Source organism: Stegodyphus dumicola, chromosome 2 (genome assembly GCF_044657685.1).
Source record: "Stegodyphus dumicola isolate Sdum_Otavi_A_Nest chromosome 2, ASM4465768v1".
Taxonomy (NCBI): domain Eukaryota; kingdom Metazoa; phylum Arthropoda; class Arachnida; order Araneae; family Eresidae; genus Stegodyphus; species Stegodyphus dumicola.
Window position 1 is genome coordinate 273,648,486 of NC_140769.1, and position 16,261 is coordinate 273,664,746.

The 16,261-nt window shown below is 33.1% G+C and overlaps 1 protein-coding gene across 1 annotated transcript in view; it reads right to left on the reverse strand.

Moving 5' to 3' along the window:
- Positions 1–16,261, reverse strand: part of LOC118195736 (soluble guanylate cyclase 88E-like) — a 323,641-nt gene that overhangs the window by 21,276 nt on the left and 286,104 nt on the right. Inside the window, exons 10-11 of the mRNA XM_085812164.1 lie at positions 12,150–12,259; positions 6,812–6,901 (exon numbers count right to left, since the gene is read on the reverse strand). Coding sequence (XP_085668290.1) covers positions 6,812–6,901; positions 12,150–12,259 — 200 coding nt within the window. The remainder of the gene's footprint in view (positions 1–6,811; positions 6,902–12,149; positions 12,260–16,261) is intronic.

Sequence of the window (16,261 nt, forward strand, 5' to 3'; positions counted from 1 at the left end):
TGAGCTATTGTTAATCTTTTGTAACACAATTCACGATCCATTCCAATAGCTGAAGCTGAAGACTTAGGGTAGTAAATTTTCTGAATTCGATTTTCGACAGTAAAATTATCTGGCTTCTTATGTCTTTTCCACGTGTGAAAAGACGGTTCTTTTAAAGAATCACGAAACCTCTCTTTCTAAGTAAATAAACTTGAAGTGCTATGCGATGACTAATGTTTTTAAATTTATAATATTCTAAATTGCAGAAATTTAGTGTAATTTTCGAAGTAAAACATATTTTACGATTTTGAATGAAACATTGATTGCAAAGAATATAAATGATAAGAAAAAATAATCAACTTTTACTGATTGCAGTTAATAAATTACATTATGAAATATTTGGATTAAAAATAAAAAGAAAAGATTTGAGGGATCTTATTTACTTTGAAGAAGAGCAAGTTATAATATCATTTAGGAATATATACGTGCATCATTTCGAAGAACTCATAACTGTAAAGATTCTGTTATGCATTTACAAAATTGCGCGAAATCAAAAAAATTGGTAGTAATTTTATAATGAAAAGAATAGGAATTTAACTTCAACTTAACATTTTAATTTAACTTCAATTTAATTTAAAAAATGTACTTAAATCAAAATTGAATGCAGCAAAACGTTCGCAATTATAATATGATAATTTTATGAAACTATTTGTCATTGAATGTATAATTAAGCAGAAATATAGCAAGAAATTATCTTCATTTATTGCATAATTATGAGTAAATTCAATTATAAGATGACAAGTATTTAAAATAGCTAAATATATCCTTCTGCTGGATTTAAAAAAAAGTTCGGATTCTACAAAAGCAAAATCAAGAAAAAAAATTAAAAATTAATTCTTATTTTGAGAAACAAACGATTTTGTGACATAATTAAAAGTGACATATATACAGGGTGGTCATATTTTTTTCTGATGCATAAACATCTAGGGGTCTATTCGCTCGAAAATTTTTTTATGGCCACGCTCTATATATAGAATTTTTTCCAAATTTTCATCAGCCTAGCGTAAAAACATTATGCTACCATGAAGAAAGGAAATGGCAAATTAGGAAATTATTTCTGAAAAAATAATCAAAAATAGAAATTAAATTGAGTTGATAATTTTTTTATCTTTCCAAAGGGGTAGTAGCCAAAAGAATTTTCAACAAACTCTCGTTTCTAATTTATGTTTGGATGAAATGCTAAACAGAAATAAATATTTTTTTTTTCAATATTGAGTACCAGACTTTTGTAGGTTTTTAAGTTCAATTTAAAGTAAAAATTTAAAGTAAAAATTTTGAAATAAAATTAAAAAAAAAATTAAATGCCCTTTTCAAGATATAACTTGTTCCGACGCGACATGAAAGAAAATATGTCTTTAGCCTCTCCAATTACAATCCAAAATAATATGAAAACTTACGTAATTCCAGGATAGATTACATTCGAACTTTCTACCTTCCAGTGCTAGTCGAACGGACTTCCAGACACTTCATGAATTCTCCAGAGAAGGAAAAAGCTTCTCACAAATTTCACAAGGCAGAAATTTATCTAATTATATAGAGATAATAAACCGCTGTTCAAAATTTAAAAAATATATATATATTTAATTCGGTTTTGTAAGCTATTCGGATGTAACTCAGAAACGCTGTTCTGTTGATAATTCTTTCTTCTGCTCCTGGAAAAAGATTAGAAGCATTAACAACTAATTTGATTTTTGTTTATGATTAAATTTCTTTTTGATTTCAGGATTAATTTCCTAACTTGCTGTTTATTTGCTTTCCGCTTATTGCATATTAATTTCGTGGAATTAGTAGTTTTGTATTAATCGAAGTGCGACTTTAGAAGCTTTTTATTAAATTATTTTCTATTAATATTCTTTATATGTATATGCATTAATATTTAAACAAATTTAAATTTAAATTTTAACAAACACGTATAAAGTAAAAAAGCAAATTTAAAGCCAAAATAAAGAAAAAAAGCCAAAATAATTTTTTAAAAATTTAAAAAAAAAATGTGCAAACATATAAAAGATTTAATTCTCGAACTAATCTACAATATCATTTAAATTCAGAAGCATAAGCAAATCAAGTGCAAAACCAATCCATGAAAATAAATTCACTAATTTAGGTTTGGAGGCAACTTCCCCTTGATAAGTCTGTCTTCTGCCTACTCAACAGTCATTCATTTATGCATTTTTAAAAAAATTGTTTGGTTTAATTTTAATTTGCTAAATTAGTGAATTTATTTTCATGATTGGTTTTGCACTTGATTTGCTTATGCTTCTGAATTTAAATGATATTGTAGATTAGTTCGAGAATTAAATCTTTAATATGTTTGCACATTAAAAAAAAAATTTTTTTAAATTATTTTCGCTTTATATTTTGGCTTTAAATTTGCTTTTTTACTTTATACCTGTTTGTTAAAATTAAAATTAAAATTTGTTTAAATTTAAATTCCATTCCTTGCAGCAATGGCACAAAGAATATTTAATTAAATTTGTATTAAAATTAAATTTATTTAATTAAATTCAATTTATTCTTATATACATTAATATATATATATATATATATATATATATACATTAAGATCAAAATCATGTAAATCATATTTCTAGTTTTTTAATAAATTATTTTCTGTTAATATATATATATATATATATATATACATTAAAATAAAAATTATGTAAATCATAATTCTAGTTTTTTATTAAATTATTTGTTATTAATATTCTTTATATATATATATATAGATTAATATTCCCTAGTTTTTTATTAAATTATTTTCAATTCTAGTTTTTTACTAAACTATTTTCTGTCAATATTTATATAATATTCTTAATCTGATCCTTCCTAACTCCGAGGGAGCACATTCTTTGGGGAAGTTCCCGCTTATCCCAAAATTTTGCAGCAAGGCTCTGTCATCTTCAAAAGTCAATACCTTTCACTGATCCATGAATAGATTCATTTCATTTATTAAATATGCCACCTGTCTGCAAAATATTAGTGTTTCAGAGCAAAATTGCGATGTCTTAATGCAACCATCAGCAATCTGGAAGTCATGTTCCCTAGGTTTGGTTTGGTTTATTTAATTATGGCAAAGCACACTAGGGCTATCTGCCTAAGGGGAGGGTTGCCTTCGTGGAGGACTTTCTAAGGGAAACTGACTCTATACACGCTACACATGGGGAAAACCACAAAAACGCCCATGCAGCCAGCCCGTTCGCGGAATTTGAACCTCGGACCAAACTACCAGTGTTCAGCGACTTTACCGCTCGGCCGCTGGTGGGCCTAATATTCCCTAATTAAATGTATTAGCAACGAAAGGAAATCGATTACTCAAAATATGTGAGGTACTGTTGCATAACAAACTTCTACTTCTACTGATTTGTGCGTATGTAGGGAAAGAGGCGACCCTGACCATTATGTCTTTCACTGCCCACTAACCGCCAACCTACACATCAAACACCCTAATCAAGTGGGAATGGAATTTAAAAGATTCCTAATCAACCATCAATACACCTACAAAAACATTAAACTAGTCATAGACAAGCTACAACAACAAGGTAGAGAACTATGCCACTCATAAATAACAAAACGGACGTAATGATGCCACCACACAGCGGTCCAAAGAATCATGACTGTTTGCTCACCTCCTCTGAAGAACGACACCTAATCTGCAGCTTCACCATTTAGTTTTCCATGGAAATAATCTAAGGTACTCATACGATTCAAATATGATATTCAACAGGGAGTGCTCCTATCTTAAGTCATCACTATCTATGTGAGTGATGATTATCAACTACTAGTGCCTTCAAACTGCTAAAGCGCAGTACTTTGAACTTTACACTATTATCTGATGCTCATTATATAAAGTGCTCTCCATGCTGCTGCGCACAATTCAGTGCACATTGAACTCTAAGCATAATGAACTCTGTGCAAAGTAAACTCTGCAAAATCTGTGCACAATCACACAACGATACCACCAATACAAAAATAACATAGCATTATAACTCACATCACATCCATCTTCCCAAATGCTAAGGCATTCCTCCAAGCACACCAATAAATGTCAAACTGCAACACCTAATTAATTGTAACATGTTATCTCCATGTTGATTCCTGTATACCAATATATCTGTACCTCGATTACCTGTACCCCAGTTTATCTTTATAATTGTTCTTCCTATGTAAATAACTTTTTACTTTAATGTAATTTATTATGTCAACTGCGTAATGTAATGACTTGAAATGTAATCTTTTGTCTTAATGAATGCCAGAAAAGGTTAGTGCAGTGGGGCAATACCATTTTTGTCTATGACGATATCGTGGTGCCCCCTGCACTTTTTCCTGTCCTGTCCTGCATAACAAAACGCTGGTCAAAAAACTAAAATCGAGATTTAAAATGTATTAATAAAATAAAGCTCAGGAATGTAATAAATATATCGTAGAGAGGGATAAAAACTTTAAAGACTTTTGAAACATCTGTTGCCTGCTTAGATTTACAACAGGTAACCCTATTGGAATGGTGGTAGAGACTTCAACAATCTTGAGTCATGTCAAGCCGAAAATCCTTTGGACAAGCTGTTATTAGGTGATTACGTATGGGAGACTCGTACCTGCCTCCAGAGCTACTCTGCATTGAAACTAGGATGGAACTTCGCGTTTTTCCCGAATGCAATGAGATCGCCGAGTGTGGTGCACCCATGGTAACGTTCTCGACGTTTAAATAGCTTAGGAACAAATGGGCTCGGTCATTTCCGACGAATAGTTAACCTATCAAAGTGTCTGGTGTTGGCGTGGGGGCTAAATGTCCCCCCACGCTAACACCCCCGCCAATGTTGTTCCTCTCCAACGCCAATTTTTTTTTGGGGGGGGGACGCCAAATCCTCCCACGCCAATATTTTGGGGGCCACGCCAATTTTTTTCTTCATATTAAATAATTTATATAACACAGTTTATTTCCTAAAACAATGTATAGTCGTTTTAAAATCTCATTTTTAAAAAAAGTTTTTTCACTGGAGTCAGGTATTCAAAAAGTAACAGCATTCTGGCTGTCTTTGATTTAAATTATCCTTGAAACTTTAATACCTACTACTTTTCGGTCCCTTGAAACCACTTTAACGGCTTGTCGGCATCAATCCATTGTTCGTTAGGAAGCTCGTTTTACAGTTAACGTTTATTTTCTTTCATGGACTGCACTACTGCTAATTATTTAGTTCTTATTACTTGCTTATTGTTTGCAATCGAAATGATATTGTTTTCATGTGAAGGAAGATGGTGTATAGGAAAACATTTAAATTAAAAAATTGGTCCAAAGTTGCACATTATTGGTATATTTTTAGTCCAAAGGGTAAATTTGCCCAGAAGGACTATTCATTTTGTTTTGGCACTTTGCTTTGGTTAACGATAAATGTCGGTTCACTTTTCAAATTGTTGCCACCCAATATTAGAGCTCTGTATTATAGACTAGAAGAGAAACACGCTAATGTGACAATCAAAATCGTATAAACAACCTTGTATTTAGCCTAAGTATATTGAAACACTCAATCGATTTCGAGGGCAGCTAAACGTCCCTCCTCATCAGGAGAAAGAAATACATAGTAAGAAGAAAAATAAAGGGGAAGGGGTCTCAGAAACACGTGGTCCTTATCAGCACTGCACATGGTTATAACCGGATTTTTAATCAGAGTTGCACTGGCCGCCTACTTTTACTGAGCCAGGCTATCTGATCAAACATGTAACACAAAGGACAAGAAAAATTAGCGAAGTTAAAAATAGGGAGCGAGAGGAACTGCACCTTCACGCTCAAAATCTGAACTTCGAATAATGGAAAGCACCACTTGGTACTACTACCAGAGGGTATAAAAATCCGTTCAGTGGTTGCTTTCCATTATTCGAAGTTCAGATTTTGAGCGTGAAGGTGCAGTGACACTTGCAGTGCTGATAAGGACCACGTGTTTCTGAGACCCCTTCCCCTTTATTTTTCTTCTTACTATGTATTTCTTTCTTCTGATGAGGAGGGACCTTTAGCTGCCCTCGAAATCGATTGAGTGTTTCAATATACTTACGCTAAATACAAGGTTGTTTTTACGATTTGGATTCTCTGTATTATATTTAAAGAAATTAAAAAATCAAGATCTCCATAAATGTATGCATGTTTCTCGCATTGTGATACAACAACGGTACCTAGAGCCATTCAATTTTGAATAATGTTCGCTTCCAATTTTGAATAATGTTCTGATAGCGGCCCACTCGAATGTGGGCCGCTTTCAAATCGTTGAGTCTGTTAATCAAAAATTCGTTAAAGCTTTTTTACAAAATATGAAATAGATATTAAAAAAATATCTGATTTCATTCTATGAAAATACTGAATATTTTTAATTACATAGATCAATAATTAAATGCATTTTTATTATTTAAATTAATCCGACTCAAAAGTAAGAACTGAAAATTCGTAAGAGTTGCAGCTATTACTTTCAAATACCTTAGTTTGTTAATCCACGAAAGATAATTATTTTACATTTTGCTCAATGGCATCAGACTCGAATGAAAAGTGAAACGACGCGTTTATAGTGATTGGACGGAATACATTATTTTTTACTGAAATCATTGCCAGAGATTGAATTTTGCTAATTATTAATTTTCGTCTGGGTACGCAAAATTCTAACATTTTAAATAATTCAGTCGCCATATAAGAATTTAATTTTATCACACATTTGTAATATTGAATATTTTAGAAATAAAATATTGAATATTTTAGATAAACTCGAATATTTTAGAAATATATTTCTTTTACCTTCACAGTAATGGTCCCGCGATCTGAAATGTCCCACTCATCCAGATCTAGTTTTTCTCTTGTTTTTTCGCTTATGTGAATCTTTAGTGCCTAGAAATAAAAAAAAGAAAGCACAATTCTGTTAAAAATACAAAAATGAAAGATGTTATTATTACATGCAGAACAAATTTTATAATGAAGCAATTGGTCTGCAGCGACGTTTTGAATTATTAATAGAATCAACAAAATGTAATTGCTATTAAAAATATAAAAAGTATTTTAAATAATTTCAGTATCTCATAAAATAGGATTATTTTTATCATTTCTCAGTACAAATAAAGATCATGATGATAACTTTATAAATAATAGTAGAGATATTAGAATTATTTGGAAGCCGGAAACATGAAAAATTAGCAACCCCTTCGCCGGTAATCGAACCCAATTAATTTAGTTTTCACTTCGTAGCAAGGCACAATTACATAAAATCTCAAAACATCGTCATTAAAAACTGAAAAATATAGAAAAAAACAAAAACCCAAATATAGTTAAAACAGTTAAAAAAAACAATTTTGCCAATTTAAATTAGTGTTTCCACGCAAAACAAGTAAGTTTACTTCTGGTCCCAGTTGGCAAAAAGACACTGAAGGTGCAGAAACTGAATTCACTATTCTACTAAGTTTCAAATTGAAGAAAAAAAGGGTTCTCCGCTAGGCTTAGTCGCACTTAAACAAGTTTTAATTATTGATAACTCTACAACTATTGCATGCAGATTAACTAAAAGCGTAAAAACTTTAACATAAGAACAACATAATTCAATCACATTTAAAGCAAAAAATGTATGATTTACCATCACGTACGGAAAAAAAAATTGAGCTCACTGAGCCGAGTAACAGAATGTGAATATATATTTATATATTTACGTGCTTTCCGTACGGCAAACAAAATTTCAGCGTTCTCAGGCTACTCATTATTCAGTTATGCGAGATGCATACATACGTACGTACAGACGTCTCGAAAAAAATATCTTTTGAATCCCTTTTAAATCCATTTTTAACACGTTTTGAGAAAAAGAGACATTTTTTCTGTCCGTACATACAGGTATCGCAAAATTTTTATTCAGATGGATTCGAATATGTAAAATATGATACCCGAAATTCTTCGCGATAACAATACTTCATTTACTTCGTACAAGGAAGCAAAAATGCAATTATCGTATTTAATGTCACTTATGCAGAACAAAAACCCCATTTCATATTGCCTCTTTAAAATATCCCTTTTTCTTAACTTTTGTAAAATTCAAGTGATAAATTTTGATTTTTAACACACGTAAATATCACATTTCTCTTGCAAGCTTTGTGAATTTTGGCTTACATGCTTACCTGAATGTGCAAGTATGCAAAAATAAACTACATAGTATGTCTAATAATATACTCACTATCGGATAGAGTATCCCATACCGAAATAATTCTTGACGTCTTAGGTCGTCTTCCGCTTGCTTCGGTTATTATGATTCGCTAGATTTAGCATTTTTGAGTTATTTATCAATTTCTGTTAGAGCTGAAGAATCATTTGGTGGATATGATTATAATAAATGTTTTCGATAATGTCGTTAAAATAAACCTACAGTTTTATGAAATTATGTACAGTGTCTCACAAAAGTGATGGGACACTTGTGCTTTACGAAAGGAAACTGTAGTAAAATAAATTAAAAAAACATGTAAAAATTTTTTGTGGGTGTGTTTCATACTTAAATTTAGTAACAATTATTACATAACATACATTTTCTCAAAATATTAAAATACTAATTTAATAAAAATACAATTGTTTAGAACGGAGCAAAAAATGGCTCACATAAGTGATCGGACACTTACTTTTCCATTAAATATTTATCCAAAAATTTTTCTTAAAATGTTTTAATATTTTGTTGGATTTCCTTTTACTTTTAAAACGTGATTTAATCTTCTTGGGATGGATTCGACTAATTTCTTTGTGATTTCTGGAGTGATTTTACCCTATTCTTCTTGAAGCAATGATTTTTATTTGTTGTTTTGAAGAAATGCTGTGTTTGCGAATTCTTGATTCCAATTCTTGCCAAATATTCTCTATGGGATTTAAGTCTGGAGATTGTGGTCGTGTTTTCATTATTTCAGGACAGTTATACAGCAGCCAGAGTCTAACGTTCAAAGCAGTGTGCTTGGGGTCATTGTCCTGGTAGAATATAAAATCGTTATGAAGGATCAATGTTCGTGCTAAAGATTTCAAATTTTGATTTAAAATGTCAATATACTTGTACTGATCCATTATACTGTCAATAAAAACAAGATTACCAACTCCAGCGGACGACATACACCCCCATACCATAACTCCTCCTCCACCATGTTTTACTGTTGGCACCAAGTTCTGTTTGCGAAATTCTTTCCTAGTTTTTCTCTACACGAAGATTCTACCGTCAGAACCAAATATATTAAATTTACTCTCATCAGCAAATATAACTTCATTCCAGTAATCAGAGTTCTTATTTATGTTGGATTTTGCGAAAGCCAGTCTGACTTTTCTATTCTTTTCACTTACGAAGAATTTTTTCCTGGCTGCTCTACCGTGATATCCAGCAGATCGAATTACTCTTCTAATAGTCCCAGGATTAACAATTACTCCATGTAATGCTTGTAAATCAGCAGCAACTTTAGGAGCACTCATTCTTGGATTTTTTTTAATATTTAGAACAATAATTCGCTTTATTCCATTGGATAGCTTTGATGGTCGGCCAGGTCTTCTTTTATCCTGAATCATATGATTCTTTTTATATCGTTTAATGATATTGGAAACTGTTGAATGACTGAAATTAACTGTTTCAGCAGTTTCTCTAATAGATTTTCCACGTTCAATATGCAAATTAATAACTAATTTTCGAATTTCAGTCAAAGTTTCTTTTCGTTTAACATTCATGGCTGCACAGAGCTAAACAACACAAAAATTCCAAAACAAACTGGAGAGAAAGACTGCAGACGATTTTATAAATTATTGCCAGTTGCTTTTGAGTAAAAATAAAAACCCCCAAAAATATTTTTATTGTAGTACGTAGTAGTATCTAATGGTGTCCCATCATTTATGTGAGCCATTTTTTGCTCCTTTCCAAACAATTGTATTTTTATTAAATTACTGTTTTAATATTTTGAGAAAATGTATGTTATGTAATAATTGTTACTAAATTAAAGTATGAAACACACCCACAAAAATTTTTTACATGTTTTTTAATTTATTTTATTACAGTTTCTTTTTGTAAAGCTGAAGTGTCCCATCACTTTTGTGAGACACTGTATGGATTGCGTTTGTGTTCTTTCCAAATTCACTAAATGATGAATTTAAACCTATTTACTGACTTTTGGATCACTAAGTATATTTGTTAATATTTAACACGAATTAAAATTCACGATAAAAAACATTTTGGTAAATATTCCGCAGGATTTAAAGCATCTTATGGAAGTGACAGCGGTCTTTTTCATGAAGTCAACAGTTTATACTGAATTATTGTTTTTAGTAAATTGACTATTAAATAAACAAAAATGCATTCCAATAAAACAAAATTGTAAGTTTCTAAATTTATAACAAAGCTATTAAAAATTTTTCCTATTCTGAAGTTTTCATATCAGCCATTGCTTTGAAGCGCTTTGAACAAAACTTCTGAGGGAAGCAATATGTAAAATAATTTCTCTGTTATTGCTATAGTACGTATACATAAAACTGTCTACGAAATGCATATATCATAAGCAGGTTAGAAAATGCGATGAGCAATTTCTTATGAATTTGGTATGAATGTAATTTGCGTTTCGGTCAAGAATTATTTGACAGAATGAATTTTCTTGGCAATGATTTATCTAAATGAGACATCTCAGTTTTGTATTTCAATATTACGCACACTGTTTATTACTTACTCTCTTCATTTATAAGATTTCTAGTGAGTTTCGGCACGTTAATTAGCAAACTGGTGCATAAAAGTGCAATTTGTTTGCATTTACGAATATATTGCAATACTCGTAATAGTTATGCATTTCACCGTGAACACTCAGCTGCACATCTGTTAAGAGATTTAAAACATAAAATTAGCACAGCGACAAACTTGTGTTTTGCATACTCAAGAACTCAATCAATTTCGAGGGCAACCATATACAGACTCTTCTTCATCGACAGCAAAGAGATCTGCAAGACTGGAATGCGCCCGCTGGTTTCCAGTCTTGCAAATTTCTTTGGTCTTAATGAAGAGGGACCTGTATTTATTTGCCCTCGAAATCTGTTGAATTTTTGACTAATTCTACGCTTAACACATGGTTAGTGCTTTGCTAATTTTGTGTTTTACTTTGGCCTGTTTGTCTATGTCACTGTAGCGTGTTTGTTTGTTTCTTTATGTCACTTTGTTGCGTTATGTTTCTTTGGCTAATCTTATGTTTTGTTTTGGTTTGCTTATAAGGTATTTCTCCCGCTTTCTTACCGTGCCTTCGTGGTGTAGTGGTCTGCATGCTGGGCGCGTATTTCAAAGGTCCATGGTTAGATTCCCGGCGAAGGCGTTGCTCATTTCTCGTCGCCTGTTTCAAAAAATATCTAATGTCTCTACTGTGGCGCCCGAACTAAAAGGGTGGTGGACGATGATTCTCCAGGATTTGGCGATTGGGTCCCCTAAAACCTCAGTCGCCCTTTAAAAGAGAGAGTATATAAGGTATTTCTCGCGCCTTCTTACCGTGCCTTCGTGGTGTAGTGGTCTGCATGCTGGGCGCGTATTCCAGAGGTCCATGGTTCGATTCTCGGCAAAGGCGATGCTCATTTTTCCTCTGTCCTGTTTCAAAAAATACCTAATGTCTCTAGTGGCACCCGAACTGAAAGGGTGGTAGATGATGATTCTCCAGGATTTGGCGATTGGGTCCCCTAAAACCTCAGTCGCCCTTTAAAAGAGAGAGTATATAAGGTATTTCTCCCGCCTTCTTACCGTGCCTTCGTGGTGTAGTGGTCTGCATGCTGGGCGCGTATTCCAGAAGCTCGTGGTTCGATTCCCTGCTCATTTATCATCTCTCCTGTTTCAAAAAATACTTAATGTCTCAACATGTTTTTTAAAAGATTGAAATTTGCAGATCTGAAAAAACAATTCAGTCTTTTTAATAAGTTTTCAGATGCAAAGCCCATTTATTTGCGGTAGTTTATTGATTTTACATGACTCTTTTAAAATATGTTCAAACTTATGAACTATTCTGTACAAAAGACATAGAAATCTATGTGGAATCCATTACATGGAAGCAGAAGTTCTGAGTAATGCACTGAAAAAAAAAGAGATATACATATTAGTACTGCAAATGGCTGTAGGTCGTCTTACTTCACTCGTGCTTTCCATCCTAGAAGCTGTATTGACGGCATCTCCGAACAAACAATATCGAGGCATCTTGAGACCGACCACCCCAGCAACTACAGCACCAGTATGGACACCTAGAGATGATGAAAAAAGGTGGTATTATTTATATATGCATGTATTATTTCAGTTCTTAAACATTAATCTCATAATTTCATTTCTTACCTCATAATCGTTAGAAATACACTGACTACCAATAAGTATTTGGACACCTGTGATAGAAAAGAAAAACTAACTTTATTCAAAATCAATAGTTGGTAGAGCCTCTACGAGAGGTAATTACAGCGTGGATCCTCCCGAGCATACGTTCCACAAGTCTCTGTATGACAGCTAGTGGTATTTTCTTCCACTCGGCTTAGAGAAGACATAGAAGTTCCTTCACCAATTTTGCACGGGTAGTGCACCCCTGAATTCGGTGATGCAACTCGTTCCAGAGGTTCTCGATTGGGTTCAGGTCTGGACTCTGGGCAGGTCAGTCCATTCGATGAACTCCATTGGCATCATACCAAGCCTTGGTTAACGCCGAAACATGACAAGTGACACTGTCGTCCTGAAAGTAACGGGGGTCCAACCCGTAAAACTACCACAACGTAGGAAGCACATTGTCATCCAAAACAGTGCAGTAGGCATCGGAGTTGAGTTTACCATGAATGGGGACCAAGGGTCCCAGCCCATACCAGGAGAAACACCCCCAGACCATAATTCCACCTCCGCCAAACTTGACTGTTGTTACAATGCATTCTGGCAGGAGACGTTCTCCAGGTAGACGCGAGACCCAAACCCTGCCATCCGAACGGTGAAGGGTGAACCTTGATTCGTCACTCCAAGGAACCCGTTTCCACTGATCTACGGTCCAATTTCGATGTTCTTTGCACCACATTAACCGAGCAGCGCTGTTGGACTTTGTGATCAAAGGCTTATGGGCAGCAGCAAGACCATGAAAACCAAGCAGATGTGCTTCCTTACGGATGGTATTCATTGAAACAATACTTCCGGATGCCTGTTGAAATTCCTCGTGGATGAGGGCCATCGGTTGGGTGCGGTTCTTCCGAATTTTTCTGGACAGCACTCGTCGGTCTCTATCTCCCAGTTTCGTTGGTCTGCCGACTCGGGCACAGTCCGACAATCACCTTTCACTTCTTAATCACATAGCCCACTGTCAATTTTGGGTACTTCAGACCGCTAGATATGTCCCTTAAGGATTGCCCACATTTGTGATACCCGATAATTATACCGTTCTCGAAATAAGAGAGCTCCGAACTGCGCTTCATTTTGCATGCGACTAAAGCCGATGCTGTTTCCTACATGATATATACCGGCGGAGTCCGTGACGTACCTTAGGACCGCAGATATCGTCATTTGCATTAGGTGTCCAAATACTTATTGGTAGTCAGTGTATACACCTTACAAATTCTTCAAGACAAAGCACATTTCTTTTCAACTTATGATATATTTTTATTTAATAATCGTCTATGGTTTTACATTGAACACCGTGACCTATCTTCTTCTGGCACATCTTAAATGATGTCTAAATTATGTAATTACAGAAGTACCGAAGATGCATAGAATTCCCTTTCAATACATATTTATACTTATATTACTGCATTATAATACTGCAGGAAAGGAAAAGGCACAGTTCTATATCTCCCGTTCTACTGGGTCGATGGACGAAATTCAACTTACGTTTTTCATGTCTCGAAAGCGCGACTTAGGATATGTATTGGATTTATATACAGCATTGTTCGAATATAGGTATTTTGACACAAAATCGGACTTTTTCTGAAATAACATACTACTTTTTTCCATATTTGTATTCTACGACTCAAATTATGAAAATTGAAGTTTTGTAAAAAACGCCTGAGTAGATTTTAAAAATTAGTTCTCAAAATTTTAGCTCCTCCATCTTAATTGATTTTGATATATATTTATTAATATCTCTTTATTTATTAACCTTGTTTGATTCTTCCTTTCACATGTCAAAATTTAGGTTCATTCCGAATAAAATTCGCCCATTGTTTCGTCATTTGTTTTTAAAATTTGCATTTTTAAATATTTTTTATAAATTTTTCGAAAAATAATTTGTATTTTAATCTATAAAGTTTTTAACATCGTCTTAAAATAGATGTATTTATAGGCACACTTGCTTAAAAATTAGTTTTTTATCCAAAATTTTCTAAGATATACGTGAAATTATAAATTGGAACATTTTGAAATTTGGCATCTTTTTTTTCAGTGATGATAAAGACAAATGAGATTTCGTATTTCGTTAAAATTATTCGAAAGTATGAACGATGACTTTTTTTCGACTCGTCTTCAGTGAAAAGAGGAAAAGAAAAATAGGTTGCTATAAATTAAGAAGTTCGCCAAGTAAATTATTCTTGGCGCAAACTGAAAAAAAAAAAAAAAAAAAAAAAAAACGAAAAGTTAAACTGTTGAATTTCTTTTGAATTTCGCAACAAATTTTAGAAAATTTAATATTTAGGCATAAATTTGAGTCGTAGATTCGAAATATGGGAAACAAATGACATGTCATTTCAGAAAAAGTCCGATTTTGTGTCAAAATACGTATGCTAGAATGATGGTGTATATATATATATATAATACATATCCTAAGTCGCGCTTTCGAGACATGAAAAACGCAATTTGAATTTCGTAAAGAACTTTCTTTTCTTTTCTTTTTCTTTTTTTTTTCGCAGTTTACAATGATTATATCTTTAAATAACTATAAATATAAAATGAATAGTATATCGTCTTAGAAGACATTTCAGAATCACTGAGAAGAAACAAAACCTTAAAGATATTATCCCCTGTAATGCCTCTTGTAATCAGTTTAACACTCATAAATATTTTAGTATTACAAATATCAAACTAATACGGGGGCCTGCTTTTTGCGCCTAATTGCATAAATTTATCTTTACTGCCTATGAATTGAAAATAAAAATTTTCGGAAACATTCAGAATCCGTTTTAAATACTATTTATCCACACAGCTGCACAACTAAATAGTTCTTGAATGATTGTTGGAAGTCTCATAAGTACAGTTCGAGAAATGCTTCAAATGTCGTCAGCTTTCAGATTACGAAACTTAAATTCAGAGATATTTTAGTCCATGTTACCTTTCGTATGAAGAAATAATCTGTAAAAAATATACAAAATTTTAATTTTTATATGACTTCTCTCTAAGAATTACTTATCCTATAAGATCCAGCCTTTTTAAGCCACGTAACTAAAGTAGATTCTACCAATTAATCTGGCGAATTCTCGCACAGGCGTGTAGTAAACACAGCATAGAAGAACGGTGAAAATAACACTTTATACTTTCGAACTAAGAACAGAAGCCACGATCTTCGTGCTTTACAATAACACCGACAACTTGCGGTGGAACGTAAACGATAACATAAATCAATTCAAGTCTAAATAGAATAGTGCTAGATTAGCACGTTAAGTTACGGTTAGCTTAGGTTGGCTCAACAACCCAAACAGGTGTGACAATTATCCGAATGGCCAAAGGGCGTATTAGCGTAACAGCAGGGCAAGATCATCAACGAAGCGTAGCGAAAACACGCTCTAAATAAACACAAGAGATTCACCCATTTAAATACTCACTTCACTTACCTTTAAATTTGAATCCTGGCGAGGAAATGCGAGGAGAAGTTGAGGAGTTCAGGAAAATATAACAAAAATTTGAATAACATGTTGATTTTAACTAAAACTCTACAATCCTACTAAATATTTTTTGGTGACCAAAATCGACTCTTTAGTGATCAAAACTAATCTGGAAAACTGTTATCAAAATTATGTAACTTAAAGCATTTTTATATAACAAAAAAGAAAGGTAGAAACTTGAATTCAATTATCATATATATACAAGATGTGACACACACACACAAAACAAAATGAGACTGGTCCAATAAATCATCGTACAGTAAGACCCCGCTTAACGCTGTTTCGTTTAGCGCTGTTTCGGTTTAGCGCTCTTTTATTTCAACCCGGGGATACCACGAAATCGCTCGCAGCATACGGGGATTCCCCGAAATATTATGCAGCGATAGGTTTCAAATACATATCCGAAAGAGTGTA